The 15,952-nt window shown below is 49.6% G+C and overlaps 1 protein-coding gene across 8 annotated transcripts in view; it reads left to right on the top strand.

Moving 5' to 3' along the window:
- NUMA1 (nuclear mitotic apparatus protein 1) overlaps nucleotides 1–15,952 on the top strand; it is an 88,600-nt gene that overhangs the window by 63,222 nt on the left and 9,426 nt on the right. For all 8 annotated transcript variants that reach the window (XM_036325115.1, XM_036325116.1, XM_036325109.1 and 5 more), the window contains exons 4-14: nucleotides 3,223–3,302; nucleotides 5,264–5,346; nucleotides 5,921–6,001; nucleotides 7,764–7,851; nucleotides 9,422–9,533; nucleotides 10,043–10,200; nucleotides 10,446–10,563; nucleotides 10,653–10,770; nucleotides 11,098–11,238; nucleotides 12,194–12,316; nucleotides 12,447–15,845. In XM_036325115.1, the coding sequence (XP_036181008.1) occupies nucleotides 3,223–3,302; nucleotides 5,264–5,346; nucleotides 5,921–6,001; nucleotides 7,764–7,851; nucleotides 9,422–9,533; nucleotides 10,043–10,200; nucleotides 10,446–10,563; nucleotides 10,653–10,770; nucleotides 11,098–11,238; nucleotides 12,194–12,316; nucleotides 12,447–15,845 (4,501 nt within the window). The remainder of the gene's footprint in view (nucleotides 1–3,222; nucleotides 3,303–5,263; nucleotides 5,347–5,920; nucleotides 6,002–7,763; nucleotides 7,852–9,421; nucleotides 9,534–10,042; nucleotides 10,201–10,445; nucleotides 10,564–10,652; nucleotides 10,771–11,097; nucleotides 11,239–12,193; nucleotides 12,317–12,446; nucleotides 15,846–15,952) is intronic.

Consider the following 15,952-nt stretch of genomic DNA (forward strand, 5'->3'; position numbering starts at 1 on the left):
GCTTTAGAGGGAGGGGCTGTTGAAATCCCAGGCTAACCCTAATCTCCATCTCAGATCCAGGATAATGCAGACCAACTTCCTTTGGGAATTTTTGGTGGATGTGTTCTGCCTGTTACATTTTTGATGCTGCTACTGTTGCTAACCTAAATCAGATGCCTAGTCCTCAGAGGAAGGAAGTGGAGGATGGCAGGTTGGTGGCATATAGAAGCTGTGAGAACTGAACAGGGCTTATTCCTTAGCCACTTGGCCTTCTCTCTGTAAAATAATTGGAGTCAACCACTCTGACAAGTTTCTCTTTCTGTTCTTTGTGTGAATAGAAGCAAAAAGGCTGTCCCATCTTGAGGCTTGAATAGCAAAGTTTAGTGGAGGCATTTTATCAGAAAACTAAAGCCCTGACATTTGTCTTACCGACATTGACTTTTACTCTTCCCAGTATAAAGCATCCCTCACCTGTCAGTCAGCACATATATTGAGCACCTGCTATATATTCCTGGCTTTCAACTTGCACAGTTAGAGTGGTCAATTATAAGTGATGCAGTTGTATCCATGAGTGCTGTAGGAATTCTTGAGAAGAAGGAGGATGGAGGTGTGACTAGCAGTGGTTCTGAATGGTTTCCTGCCAGAGAAGAGACTTGAATGTAGTCTTGGCTTTTCCAAAGCATGTTTCATGCAACTTTTTTTTATCCCAGAGGCCCAGTGGGGAAAATAAATGCTTTTGTGATGAAATGTGATTAGGAAATGATGCATGTTATATCCTCATATATAGAAAATGTTTAGTTTGGTTTAACCTAGTATTTCTCAAACATTTAACCCGAGAACACGCTTTATTTTTTACCTAATGGAATATACTAGGTAAATTACTGCTCTACACTGAGGCAAGGAGTCACAGCATTCCAGATTGTAGGCGGGTAGGGAAGAAGGCTCCTGCAGGAGCCTGTGAGGAGATTAGCATCTCCTGAAGACTTTGCAGGTGTCCCTAATCATGGACTAGCTACCCAGAATGCTTCTTGTGGGGAGGTTCACTTGGAAGAAGCCTTTGTAATCACGTGGGAGACAGAAGGAGCTATTTTCATAGTCTTGGCTTGATTACCTCTTGTGCTTTTCTGGATGTCTGGCACTGGACAGTTCTAAGGCAGCAGTTCTCAACCTGTGGGTCGCGACCCCTTTGGGGGTCGAACAACCCTTTCACTGGGGTCGCCTAAGACCATCAGAAAACACATATATAGTTATATATTGTTTTGTGATTAATCACTATGCTTTAATTATGTTCAATTTGTAGCAATGAAATTGGGGGTCACCGTAACATGAGGAACTGTATTAAAGGGTCGTGGCATTAGGAAGGCTGAGAACCACTGTCTCTAAGGCCTTCCCTACCTTCCAGAAAGTTGGTTGAAACCTGAAGATTGAAGTTCTGCGGAGCAAGAGACCTTTTAATTATTGAAGATTCTTCACCTCTGAAAATGAAACTGCTGTTAGACTGAGCCCCAGGAGCTAGGGGCCTGGGCTGTGTGAGAGCTCCCTCTGCTGCCTCCAGCCCTCATTGCTCTCTTTGTATTAGGCTTCCCTGCCGGCTAAATCAGCATGGTGACAGCCACAGATCAAAAGTGATTGTCCCTTGTTCTGGCCTCTGGGAGGCTTTTGCTACCTCAGCCTTCAGCCTAGTGTGTTGAACTTCGCTCTGTCACTTCAGGGCCTTGTTCCCTCTGATTCTTTCAGTTCTTCGACCTGTTTTTTCCCTTCCCATCATCCTCTCTCACTCTCATTCTCGCTAGGTTTCCCAGGTGTCCTGATCTTTGCCCTTTACTTGAGCTTTTCCTAATTGTTGAACTTAGCTTTCCATTTGTCTCTGCTGCCTCCATCAACTTTTGACCCTCTTCCCACAGTCCTTTTTTTTTAATGCTTACAAATTTATTTACATTTTATTCATACGTGGATCTATATATAAACCAATATTTACTTACTCTGTGCTGTTCTTTTAGACATTTCTATCACTAGCTTCTTCCACACATCGAAGAGTCCAAAATAATCAGAATTGTCATTCTTTAAAATCTCTACTTAATATCCTGACACTTTAATTCATTGCCTTCTAAGGCTTTCTCCATGACAGTTATTGAATATAATACTTAGGACTAAATTATGAAATGGTTACTGAAATAATTACTCAATAGTATTTTCAAAATGTGCTTTTTTAAAAAATACAGCTATGCTGTATAAATGATGTTGCGGTCAAAGACAGACCACATCTACGATGGTGGCACCATAAAATGATAATGGAGCTGAAAAATTCCTATTGCTTAGTGCAGTGATTTTCAGCTGTCACAAGAATTTTGAAAATGTGCAATACCTGACTAGTCAGGGGCACTTCTGACTTCTTTCCCCTTATTAGCAAATAAAAATGACAACAGTCCACACAATAGCCGACTGGTGTGAGTGAATCAAAATTATACCTAGTATTTCTGTCAGGTTGGCAAAAAATATGTTTTTTGGTGTGCTGCAGAATTTACTAATTATTTTATATGTGTCATGAGATGAAAAAGGTTGAAAATTGCTGGTGACATCACAGCCATTGTAATGCCATATAGTGCAGTGCATTACTCATGTGTTTGTGGTCATGCTGGTGTAAACAAGGCCGTCCTGCCTGTGGTATGAAAGTGTAGCACACACAGTTATGTCCAGTACACAATACTTGATAGTAAACTGTTTTAGGTATTTACTATTTATCGTTATTTTAGAGTACACTTATTTTACTTACTGAGTTTTTTAAAAAACACCGTGCCTCGTTACGCTGTTAGCCGTCTGCACTGTACGGACTGGTGGCCTGGGAGCAATGGGTTAGTCATGCAGCCGAGGTGTGTAGTAGGCGGCACCGTCTACATTTGGGTAAGTGCACTCTGTGATGTTTGCACAGCGATGCAATTGCCTAATAATGCATTTCTCAGAACGTGTCCTCGTCGTTAAGTGGTGCGTTACTGTATTCACAGATGGGATGTCAGAGTGCTCTTTCCAAAGGGGCCTCATGCCCAGGTCTCCACGTGCCACCCCCTACATAGTTCTTCTGAGTAAATGGTGCCTTGGTATCTTCTCCCCTCCAGTATCTGGTCAGGTTCCTTCCCAAATCCAGTGCAGACCAAGCCTGACGAAATGGGAAGGTAGTATGTGATGTAGTACCAAGGAGGGAAGGACTGCTAAGTGCTCTGTTCCTAATGCTTGCTCTTTTTCTAGCCACAGCACTGAGGAGAGTCAGCAAATCGTGCAACAGCCAGTGCCAGAGAGACTGGACTTCGTGTGCAGTTTTCTGCAGAGTAAGTACTTTCTTATCTAGCTGGGAAGGAGCTGCTTCCTCAGCTCTTGAGAGTCCAGAGGAATCAGTTAATAGGTATCTGTAGGGGCAAAGGCCCAGGGCTGTCAACTTTGTACCACAGAGATGAATACAACCCGGTCAGCTTCCTGGGGTCTGGTGATGCTCACACTAGCTGGGGCAAGAAGAGTGTCCCTTCAGTCCCAGAGCTCTTCTCGAGCTCCAGGTACAGCCAGAGGGTCAGTTTTTAGGACTCCTCACCTGCAAGGAGATGGAGGAGAGGGAGGCATCTATGTTATCCTCTTTGCAAGAAAAACATTTTTCTTGGGTAACTTTAAATTAATTGCTTAGGCCAGTGGTCAGCAAACTGCGGCTCGCGAGCCACATGTGGCTCTTTGGCCCCTTGAGTGTGGCTCTTCCTAAGCCTTAGGAGTACCCTAATTAAGTTAATAACAATGTACCTACCTATATAGTTTAAGTTTAACAAATTTGGCTCTCAAAAGAAATTTCAATCGTTGTACTGTTGATATTTGGCTCTGTTGTCTAATGAGTTTGCCGACCACTGGCTTAGGCAATAGGTATAGGGCCGTGGTCGGCAAACTGCGGCTTGCGAGCCACATGCGGCTCTTTGGCCCTTGAGTGTGGCTCTTCCACAAAATACCACGCGGGCGCACACATACAGTGCGATTGAAACTTTGTGGCCCATGCGCAGAAGTCGGTTTTCAGCCTGGGCGAGTCTATTTTGAAGAAGTACTGTTGATATTTGGCTCTGTTGACTAATGAGTTTGCCGACCACTGGTATAAGGGCAGAGGCAGATTTAAGTTGAGATTTTGGCCCTTCTACTCACTACTGTGTGACCCTTCTGGATATAGAAAGGTCTATAAAATGGAAATAATAATAATTACTCTAGGTTATGGGTGGAGTAAATAAGATCACATGCAAAGCTTCTGGCACAGTGCTCATTATCTGCTTTCTCCACCTCCAGAGAATTAAAGGAAAGGTGAGAATGGATTTAAAGCAAGGTGTTAGTAATTGAGCCCAGATACTCTGGCAGCATAAGAACCAAGTATCCCCAGTCTTCCTCATATGACTCAGCTGCAGGCTTCCTTTGTGACCTCAGTTAGAAGGAAAGTCTTTTTTTGTTGTGTTGTTTTGTTAACCCTCACTTAAGGATACCTTTTCCATTGGTTTTAGAGGGAGTGGGAGGGAAGGAAGTAGGGAGAGAGAGAGAAAAATGTCGATGCAAGAGAGAAACATCGATTGGCCACCTCCCACACACCCCAACTAGGGCCGGATCAAACCAAACCTGCAATCCAGGTACATGCCCTCCACTAGGAATTGAACCTGTAACCTTTCAGTGTTGGGGCTGACTCTCTAACTACTGAGCAGCACCAGCCAAGGCTGGAAGGAGAATCTAGAGCAGCGGTTCTCAACCTGTGGGTCGCGACCCCTTTGGGGGTCGAACGACCCTTTCACAGGTCGCCTAAGACCATTGGAAAACACATATAATTACATATTGTTTTTGTGATTAATCACTATGCTTTAATTATGTTCAGTTTGTAACAATGAAATTGGGGGTCACCAGAACATGAGGAACTGTATTAAAGGGTCGTGGCATTAGGAAGGTTGAGAACCACTGGTCTAGAGTGACCTGGAATCTTTGGGCTCCTCTGTAGGGCTGAGCAGGAGCTTGTGCGTGGATGGGTGAGTGTAGTGCTATGCCCCAGAGCTGCTGTGAATCCAGCCTGCTTTCTTCAGGAATTATCCCTGTAATCCTTGGACTGATCCAGGATAGAGCTCACTTCAGATGGAAACATGTATGTTGGGGAGAGAGGACATAGGAGTAAGGAGCCCTCCATCTTCTAGCTCCACCAGAGACAGTGACTCTGCTCTGACTCAGATGTTCTGATGATTTCAGGAATGACCCCTGGGAAGTTCACCTCTTATCTACCTTGTCATTACAGAAAACCGAAAACATCCATCTTCCCCGGAATGCCTGGTGTCAGTGCAGAAGGTGATGGAGGGGTCAGAGCTGGAACTGGCCAAGGTAGCTATAGAACACCAGGCTGGGGGTGGAAGGGTGGCATCAGAGGGACCTGCAGAGCCTTCTTGTAACCCAGAGGAAATGGTGGGGGCTTTATTTCTGGGGCTTGTCGAGGTTTGAGGTAGGTTTTGATAGCCACCTGGTGAGGCAGGGGCTAATTTAGCCCAAAGATTCTAGGAGACCATGCCATGTGACAGAGTTTACTAGACCATTACTGTGGACCTCAGTGGAGACCTGGCAGGAATCAGGCCTCACCCAGCTGTTGTCCTATTTTTCTTTTTAGCTCAGTCTACTTCATTCCTTCTCCTGTCCGGGTGCTGGCCTAGAGGGTTCCATGAGTCCAGGTATTTAGCTGTGCAGGAATCCTGGCACATGGCTTTTTGCACGTAGGCATTGAGTCCTCGAGTGTTTCCTAGTGCAGTTTAAGGGCAGTGGCCTGGGCTGCTGAATTCTAGGAGCTTTGGAAGCGTCTCCAGAATAGCCTGGGGGGTGGGGGTAGGGGTTTTGGGGGTGGGAGGGTGGGCAGCGAGAAGAGAGACAGGCTCCGCTCAGTGACTGCCTCCTGTTTTGTTCCTAGATAACCATGTTGCTCCTATACCAGTCCACCGTGAGCTCCAAAAGTCTCAGGGACTGGGAACAGTTTGACTATAAGATTCAGGTAAGCCCTTGTGCCTCCACTCTACCTAGCAGGCCTAGCCTGCATTTCACCTCACCCCACCTGTTTTCTTTAAAGAGCACATATAATAGTTACAGCCATTCATTTAGAAAGTCTGAAAAATATTGAAAAGCACAAAGAAGAAAATAATGGTGCCAATAATCCCATTCCCAGAGATAACTGCTAACTATTTTTTTTAAATATTTTTTTATTGATTTCAGAGAAGAAGGGAGAGAGAGAGAGAGAGAGAGAGAGAGAGAGAGAGAGAGAGAGAGAGAGAGAGAAACATCGGTGATGAGAGAGAATCATTGATGGGCTGCCTCCTGCACACCCCCTACTGGGGATCGAGCCCACAACCCAGGCATGTGCCTTTGACCAGAATTGAACCTGGGACCTTCCAGTCCACAGGCCGATGCTCTATCCACTGAGCCAAACCAGCTAGAGCAGCAGTTCTCAACCTGTGGGGCGTGACCCCTTTGGCGGTCGAATGACACTTTCACAGGGGTCACTTAAGACCATCCTGCATATCAGATATTTACATTACGATTCATAACTCTAATGTAGCAACATTACAGTTATGAAGTAGCAACGAAAATAATTTTATGGTTGGGTCACAACATGAGGAACTGTATTTAAAGGGCCAGAAGGTTGAGAACCACTGAGCTAGAGCATAACTGCTAACTTTTAAAGGATATACTTCCAAGCTTTTTTCATATATAACCGTACCAGAAACTATGTTGTGTTTGGGTGCTACCTAAAAATTTTTCTCTCTTCATGTAGGTATTCCTGTGTGTGTGTACTGTCACTCCATTTATTCCTCTTTTCCTCTAGTAGAAAGGATTAGTTAGTTAGAATGTCTTTGTCCACCACGACATTCTAGCTCAGTGGTTACCTCCTTTCCCCTCCTCTACATGGCCCCTAAGTGAAGAGGAGTTGGTGCATCTGCTTCATTATAGAGCGAATTGACCTGGTTTCCAGGAGCTACCTGCCATATAGGTTCTGGTGTTGGCCTTGCTTCTTGCAGGAGCAGCTGCTCTTTATTTCCCAGAGCAGAAGCAGCTGGAATGCCAGAGTGGATACTGTAGGTGACTGGTGGGGCAGTGTCCAGAGAGCTGTGGCCTTCACGTTATGGTAGAAATGTTGAATCATCCCATTTCGTACTCAGCTCATGGCTCATATTGGGGATGGGGTTAGTGTCATGTGGCCTGGAAGGAACAGGTGGTTTCTCCCTCCCTTCAACCTTTTCTCTGCTCCAAGCAGGTCATAGAGCTGGTAGGAAGAGATTCTAGAAGAATAAGGGATACAGCAGAGTTGGCCAGGAAAATTAAATGAACTCTGTAGCTTTGGAATTCAGACAGAGAAGGGAAGATTTTACAGCTGAGCTGGTGGATAAGCTTTGGATGAGCCCTGAGGTGTTCTCACCTAGATAATAAAGAACAGTGAGGGTCAGCTGAAAGAGGCCAAAATAGTTATGTTAAAGCTTTCTGAGCACATTCCGTTCCTTGCCTGTTCTCATCTCTTGTGGTCAGGAGTGAAGTCAGTTGGAAACTCTAACCCTGAGTGGATATTTAGGGAGGAGAGGGGGTGGGAGCAAGTGGGGTGAACACGTCTCTAGTGGAATGTTCTCGGCTGGACCATGGGGCTTCCAGCTCTTAGAGGAAGAATGGGCTCCCATAGACCTGGGGCTGGCACTGTCAGGGTGATGACCTCCATCCCTTTAGGTCTCCTTAATACTTAAGTGTTGCTCTTTCTCCCTGTGGCCTAGGCTGAGTTAGCCGTCATCCTCAAATTTGTGCTAGACCATGAAGATGGATTAAACCTGAATGAGGACCTAGAGAACTTCTTGCAAAAAGGTAAATAGGGACCCCTTCTGAGGATCACCTCTCTGAGCTGGGATCCAGAGTTGTTGAGGAAGGGGGTTGTTTCTGGCCCTAAAACAAGACACAGAGTTGGTCCTCAGGAAAATTGTGTAATGGAGTAGGTTGATTTCTGGGCCCTGTTGCCATCATCCCAGTTCACACAGAACTACTAGCTGCCTGGCAGCAGCCAAGCAAAACTTCTTAATAAGTGATCTTGTCTGCGGTTACGTTCTCCTTGATCACATCACCACCACCACAACCACCCCCTTCGCCCCCGACACACACACACACCCCTTTGTTTTTTATTTTGTTTATTTATTTATTTTTTTAATCCTCACCTAAGGATGTTTTTTAAAATATATTTGTATTGATTTCAGAGAGGAAGGGAGAGGGAGAGAGAGATAGAAACATCAATGATGAGAGAGAATCATTAATCGGCTGCCTCCTGCACACACCCCACTGGGGATCGAGCCCACAACCTGGGCATGTGCTCTGACCAGTAGTCAAACCATGACGTCCTGGTTCATAGGTCAACACTCAACCACTGAGCCACCTGAGGATATTTTTTCCATTGATTTTTAGAGAGAGTTGAAGGGAAGTGAGGGAGAGAGAAACATTGATGTAAGAGAGACACATGTATGGGCTGCTTCCCACATGCGCCCCCATTGGGGCCTGGGATGGAATCTGCAACCCAGGTATGTGTCCTTGACCAAGAATGGAATCCATGACCCTTTGGTGCACAGACCGGCACTTTACCACTGAGCCACACCGGCCAAGGCTGTTTTTTATTTTTTAAACAACCATTACTCCTGGTTTAGAATGTAGGAGTACAGTCTTAAAAGATGTTTTTCCTCCACATTAAGCTCTTTCTAGATGAGAAGGCATATGCATAAACCCAAGAGGTATGATAAGGAATAAGTGCTAGGACAGAGAGGTACCAGTTTTACCAGATGTCTAGCTGGAAGCATAATGGAAAGAGTGATAGCTTTATCTTCTGGTGAAGAGGCCATCAGTGATGATAGGACATAAGACTTGGGTCTCGGCAAGTTCTCTTCCAGCTGCTGAATTTGATGTTCCTCATATTCAGGTTCCTCATAACCCCTTCAGGTGATGTTGGAAATGTGAGAGGAGAGGCTCTGGGCCAAGTTATGGGTTTGCAGGTCACTGTATGGCTGGCCATTGAAGCTGTGAGCAGAGCAAGGAGGCCCCATCTGAACACTGAGGGCTTAGAAGGTGGGTGGAGGAGGAAGGAGCAAATAAGGGAGACTAATAAGAGTGGGTGTTTAGAAATAGGAGAGCCATGTAAAAGTAATCATGGGAACCAAGGAAAGAGAAGGTGTGAGAAAGTGTGTTGGCAGTGCAAGATTTTAGATTAGAGGAATTCAGAAAGGAGGCTAGTGGCTGACCTGAGAGGAGATCCTGCTTAGGTTCTGCCCAGTGGCTGCCTTCTGTAGCTTACATGTGTTTGTTGATTCACTCCCAAGAGGAGTTCTTCAATTGTGTAAAGATACAAATCTGTTCACCCTCTTAGTAACCTCTGTGCTTTGTCTGTTCCTTCCGCCAGCTCCTGTCCCTTCTAGCTCCATCTCTGAAGAACTCTCTCCACCCAGCCACCAGGCCAGGAAGGAGGTTCGCTTTCTAGAGCTACAGAAGGTTGCCTCTTCCAGTGGGAACAAGTATGTGCTGAGCCTCTTTCCTGGGTCAGGGCCCCAGCATTCAGTCCTGAGCTCCCTCCCTCCTGGAGACTAAGCTATTAAGCAGCCCCTTCCATCATCAGAGATGCTTGCAGCACCTGTCAAGCGGGGATGTCCTCACCTGCTGCAGCACTAGCTGGGGAAGTTGGTTGGGATCTGTCTTGGGCAGAAGGCCTCTCTCAAAGACTGTTCCCTGTTTATGGAATTCCTTTCTTTGTTGATTACACTAAAGTCCCTTCTCTCAGTGCAGCTCTGCAGGGGCAAGGAGAACACCTCCCTCCCCCTTTATTTTTTGACTTGGAGAAAGAAGGGTTTCCTTAAGGTCATGTCACAAGACATGAAATGGCACTGCAGACAGAACCTGGGTGTATGGGTCTCCCGGTCAGTGCTCACATCCATAGTGTCCTGCTTCCCCATCACTGCCTGTTGCTGGTCACTTCAGGTCTTATACCTGAAGATGACCATGGCATCTGGGCTATCTCTTTCCTTAGCTTCCTCTCAGGTTCTCCAGCCTCCCCCATGGGTGACATCCTGCAAACCCCACAATTCCAGATGAGACGGCTGAAGAAGCAGCTTGCGGATGAGAGAAATAATAGAGATGAGCTGGAGCTGGAGCTGGCTGAGAACCGCAAACTCCTCACCGAGAGGGGTGGGTGCTGGCAAATGGCAGATGTGTATGAGTGGGCAGCATCTGGGATTTCCTTCCAGGGAGCAATGGGCTTGTCTGAGGAAGGGGCCGTCTGTTGGCCCTGGGCCTGTCAGGCTGACCTCCTGGAAACTGGTTCTGTCCTTGCCTCCGTCTTCCCTTTCCCTTGGATTGGATGCTTCCTCCTTGCTCTCCCTCCTTTCCTTAGTTCTGCGCTGACGCGCCTCTCCTCCCCCTTGTCCCCCCAGATGCACAGGTAGCCATGATGCAGCAGCGCATTGACCGCCTGGCTCTGCTGAACGAGAAGCAGGCGGCCAGTCCGCTGGAGCCCAAGGAGCTTGAGGAGCTCCGTGGCAAGAATGAGAGGTAGAGCTCTATCTGCCTCCCTCCCAGCTCCCTGCCCCACCCTGTACCCCTGAGGGACACACTCTTTTCTCATTGCTCCTCCCTTACAGCCTCACCATGAGGCTCCATGAAACTCTGAAGCAGTGCCAGGACCTGAAGACAGAGAAGAGCCAGATGGACCGCAAAATTAACCAGCTCTCTGAGGAGAATGGGGACCTTTCCTTTAAGGTGTGTTATGCCCCCACCTGGAGGCCCTTGGAATTGAGTTTTTCTGGACAATTTCCTAAGAGGGGGTTGAGAAGAACTTCTTGGCACCTGTCTGGTGCCTTTGTCTCTCCAGAGACCTGCATACTTTGCCTCTCACCTTGTCCCATAATTATTTGTGGCCCTAAATTTTTATCTGTAGTCCTGAGTTAGGGATGCGATTCATTATGATTGGCCTGCCGATAGTGGACAGGATCATCAGAGGATCCAGTCCTGGAGTTCTGGGAGCAAGCAGCAGTGGTGGTACGTTCTGACTCTGGGTAATGGGGCTTCCCTTTTTGTCTCTCTCAGCTGCGCGAATTTGCTAGTCACCTACAGCAGCTGCAGGGCGCCCTCAATGACCTAACAGAGGAGCACAGCAAGGCCACTCAGGAGTCGGGGGAGAAGCAGGCCCACCTGGAGAAGGAGCTCAGCACCGCCCTGCAGGACAAGGTAACCCTCTGTTTTGGGGTATTAGGGCCACCATCTTGAGCACATGTTCAAAGTTGAATTCTGTTTGACGCTCTCTTCTTTTGGGCCTTTGGGAATTAAGCTGACTTCTGTTCAAGGGTGAATAGTGTGCTTTAATGGAAGAATTGTGGGCTTAGAAGTCCAATACACCTTTGAATCTTGTCTCTGCTATTTACAAGGTGTGGATCTTGGACAAGTTACTTGATCTCCTTCTCTCTAAGCATCCTTTCCTGAAAATGGGAAAAAGAACGAGTAGCTGCCTCATCAATCATTGTAAGATAATAATACATAGAAAGCACTTAACACATTGTGTGGTGCAAAGTAAGCTCTCAGTGAATTAGTTGCTATTATTATTGCTGTTATTAGGAACTCAACTCTGCCGTTTATTAACCATGTAGCCCTGGGCCAAGCCATTTAACAAATGAGCTTCAGATTCTTGCTCTGTAAAAGAGGGTAGTAACAGCTATCTCTCAGATCTATTGTGTGGGTTAGAAATTCAGAAAGGCACCCAGTGTCTGGCCTGTTGTGGGTGCTTAGTGAGCAGTGAGGGGAAGTGGGGTATAGAAGGGGCGGTGCTGTGGCTGCTGCTGCTATTGATGCCCAGAGGGGCAGGGTGTTTTGAAGCTGGGTGGGTATTTGGATAATCTGGAAGCTAAGACTTCTTTGAGGAAGGGTATACAGTGAGGAAATTTGAAGTAAACTCTGTGGCCTTGGAGAAGAAATTATCAGGTCACATGACTTAATTCAGCCCTGTAGCTAGGCAGGTCTCTCATGGTCCCAGGTCCATGATTTCTGAGGGTTTTTTCCTAGGTGAGGGCAAAAGGAGATCTTGGTAACAAGGTGATAGGGTCTTATGTTTTGTTGATGTTCACAAGGGCTTGTGGGGACATCCAGTGCCTCTTCCACTTCTGTTCACGTGGGGCTCTTTTACTCCCAGAAATGCCTTGAAGAAAAGAATGAAATCCTTCAGGGAAAACTTTCACAGCTGGAAGAACATTTGGCCCGGCTACAGGAGAACCCACCCCAGGAGAAGGGTGAGGTGCTGGGTGACGTCTTGCAGGTAGGAATGCATAAGAGCAACTGTAAGACCTGTGTGCTGTGTGCTGGGGTTGGTGTGGGCCATGCTTAGCACATTCAGGGGCCCTGGTGACAGAAGTCATGCTGACCCCAATTTGTCTCTATCTCACCAGCTGGAAACCCTGAAGCAAGAGGCAGCCACTCTTGCTGCAGACAACACCCAGCTCCAAACCAGGGTGGAGGCACTGGAGACTGAGCGGGGCCAGGAGGAAGCCAAGCTGCTTGCTGAGCGGGGCCACTTTGAAGAAGAAAAGCAGCAGCTGGCTGGCCTGATTGCTGAGCTGCAGAGCTCTCTATCCAACACCAGACAGGCCAAGGAAGAACTGGAGAAGGCCTCCCAGGCTCAGGAGGCCCAGTTGTCTGCCCAGGTGGCCACACTGACCTCCGAGCTCACGACCCTCAATGCTGCTCTCCAGCAGCAGAATCAAGAACTGGCTGGCCTGAAGCAGCAGGCCAAAAAGGATCAGGCCCAGCTAGCCCAGACCCTCCAGCAGCAAGAACAGGCCTCCCAGGGCCTCCGCCACCAGGTGGAGCAGCTGAGCACCAGCCTGAAACAGAAGGAGCAGCAGTTGGAGGAGGCCACCAAGGAGCTGGAGGCCACCAGGCGAGACCACTCCCAGCAGCTGGCCGCTGCTGCTGAGGAGCGGGAGGCCTCCTTAAGGGAGAAGGACTCAGTCCTCCAGCAAGTAGAGGCACTGGAGAAGGAGAGGGCTGCCAAGCTAGAGGTGCTGCAACAGCAACTTCAGGCTGCTAATGAAGCCCGGGACAGCGCCCAGACCTCAGTGACACAGGCCCAGCGGGAGAAAGCAGAGCTGAGCCAAAAGGTGGAGGAACTCCATGCCTGTATTGAGGCAGCCCGCCAGGAGCAGTGTGAGACCCAGGCCCAGGTGGCAGAACTGAAGGCCCAGCTGAGGTCTGAGCAGCAAAAAGCAACTGAAAGAGAAAAGGTAGCTCAGGAGAAGAATCAGCTCCAGGAGCAGGTGCGGGCCCTTGAGGAGTCCTTGATGGTCACCAAGGGCGGCCTTGAAGAGGAGAAGCGCAGGGCTGCAAGTGCCCTGGAAGAGCAGCAGTGTTGTATCGCCAAGCTAGAGGCAGAGACCCAAAGCCTGGTGGAACAACATAAGCAGGAACAGAAGGAGCTAGAAGAAGAGAAGGCTGGACGCAAGGAGCTGGAGGCTCGATTACAGCAGCTCGGGGAGGCCCATCAGGCTGTGACGGAAGCCCTGCGGCGGGAGCTGGCAGAGGCCATAGCCTCCCAGCGTGAGGCTGAGAGTGAATGTAAGCAGCTTGCCAAGGAGGTGGCCACATGGCGTGAGCGGTATGAGGATAGCCAGCAAGAGGAGGCCCAGTATGGTGCCATGTTCCAGGAACAGCTGATGACCCTGAAGGAGGAATGTGAGAAGGCCCGCCAGGAGCTGCAGGAGGCAAAGGAAAAGGTGGCAGGGATAGAGGCTCACAGTGAGCTCCAGATAGGCCGGCAGCAGAGTGAGCTTGCCCAACTCCATGCCAGCCTGGCCAGAGCCCACCAGCAGGTCCAGGAGAAGGAGATCAGGGCCCAGAAACTTGCAGATGACCTCTCCACTCTGCAGGAGAAGATGGCTGCCACCAGCAAGGAGGTGGCCCGCCTGGAGGCCTTAGTGCGCAAGGCAGGTGAGCATAAGGAAACAACTTCCTCTGAGCTACTCAAGGAGCCCCCAAGGGCAGGAGACAGAGAATCAGAGTGGCTGGAAGAGCAGCCGGGGCGTCGGTTCTGCAGCACACAGGCTGCACTGCAGGCTATGGAGCGTGAAGCAGAGCAAATGGGAAGTGAGCTGGAGAGGCTGCGGGCTGCGCTAATGGAGAGCCAGGGACAACAGGAGGAGGAGCGTGGGGAGCAGGAGCGGGAGTTGGCCCGGCTAGCCCAGGAGCGGGGCCGAGCCCAAGCCGATCTTGTCCTGGAGAAGGCCGCCAAGGCAGAGCTTGAGATGCGGTTGCAGAATGCCCTCAATGAGCAGCGTGTGGAGTTTGCTACCTTGCAGGAGGCACTGGCCCATGCCCTGAAGGAAAAGGAGGGGAAGGACCAGGAGCTGGCCAAGCTTCGTGGGCAGGAGGCAGCCCAGAGAACAGAACTGGGGGAGCTTCAGCAAACCGTGGAGCAACTAAAGAAACAGTTGGCCAAGATGGAGGGGGAGCACCAGCAGTCTCTAGGGACAGCCAGCGGAGAAGACACTTGTGGGTCAGGAGCCCAGTCTGAGGCTTTAGGAAAGACCAAACGAAGAGGCCCTGACCCGGAGGCTCTGCAGGCGGAGGTGAGCAAGCTGGAGCAGCAGTGCCGTGAGCATCAGGAGAAGGCCTCCAGCCTGGAGCGTAGCCTAGAGTCTGCGCGCGCCTCCCAGGCAGAGCGGGCCACCACTCTGGAGACTTTGCGGGGCCAGTTAGAGGAGAAGGCCCGGGAGCTGGGACGCACTCAGGACACCTTAGCCTCAGCACAAAGGGAGCTGGCCACCCTTCGCACGAAGGCCCAAGACCACAGCAAGGCTGAGGATGAGTGGAAGGCCCAGATGACCCGGGGCCAGCAGGAGGCTGAGAGAAAAAACAGTCTCATCAGCAGCTTGGAGGAGGAGGTGTCTATCTTGAACCGCCAGGTCCTGGAGAAGGAGGGTGAGAGCAAGGAGTTGAAGCGGCTTGTTGTAGCTGAGTCAGAGAAGAGCCAGAAGCTGGAAGAGAGGCTGCGCCTGCTTCAGGTAGAGACAGCCAGCAACAGTGCCAGAGCTGCGGAACGCAGCTCTGCTCTGCGGGACGAGGTCCAGACTCTCCGGGAGGAGGCGGAGAAACAACGGGTGGCCTCAGAGAGCCTTCGACAGGAGCTGGCCTCACAAGCAGAGCGAGCAGAGGAGCTGGGCCAAGAATTAAAGGCATGGCAGGAGAAATTCTTCCAGAAGGAGCAAGCCCTCTCTGCCCTGCAGCTAGAGCACACCAGCACACAGGCCCTGGTGAGTGAGCTGCTGCCCGCCAAGCACCTGTGCCAGCAGCTGCAGGCTGAGCAGGCAGCTGCTGAGAAACGCCATCGTGAGGAGCTGGAGCAAAGCAAGCAGGCAGCTGGTGGGCTTCGGGCAGAGCTGATGCGAGCCCAGCGGGAGCTCGGGGAACTGATGCCCCTACGACAGAAGGTGGCAGAGCAAGAGCGAGCAGCCCAGCAGCTGCGGGCAGAGAAGGCCAACTATGCAGAGCAGCTGAGCATGCTGAAGGAGGCTCATGGCCTGCTGGCAGAGGAGAATCGGGGGCTGGGAGAGAAGGCCAATCTCGGCCGGCAGTTTCTGGAAGTGGAGCTGGACCAGGCCCGGGAGAAATATGACCAAGAGCTGGCAGCTGTGCGTGCTGATGCCGAGGCCCATCTGGCTGAGATGCAGCGGGAAGTACAGAGCACTGCCCGGGAGCTGGAGGTGATGACTTCCAAGTATGAGGGTGCCAAGGTCAAGGTCCTGGAGGAGAGACAGCGGTTCCAGGAAGAGAGACAGAAACTCACTGCCCAGGTAAGGCACCAAGCTCAACACCTCCTCCAAAGATTGGGCCTGAGAGACAGACGACATCTGCATCCCAGAGCCTCAATCTTCCACATTAATCCAGAGTGTCTTGTCTC

Source organism: Myotis myotis, unplaced genomic scaffold (genome assembly GCF_014108235.1).
Source record: "Myotis myotis isolate mMyoMyo1 unplaced genomic scaffold, mMyoMyo1.p scaffold_m19_p_10, whole genome shotgun sequence".
In the NCBI taxonomy this organism is placed as follows: Eukaryota; Metazoa; Chordata; class Mammalia; order Chiroptera; family Vespertilionidae; genus Myotis; species Myotis myotis.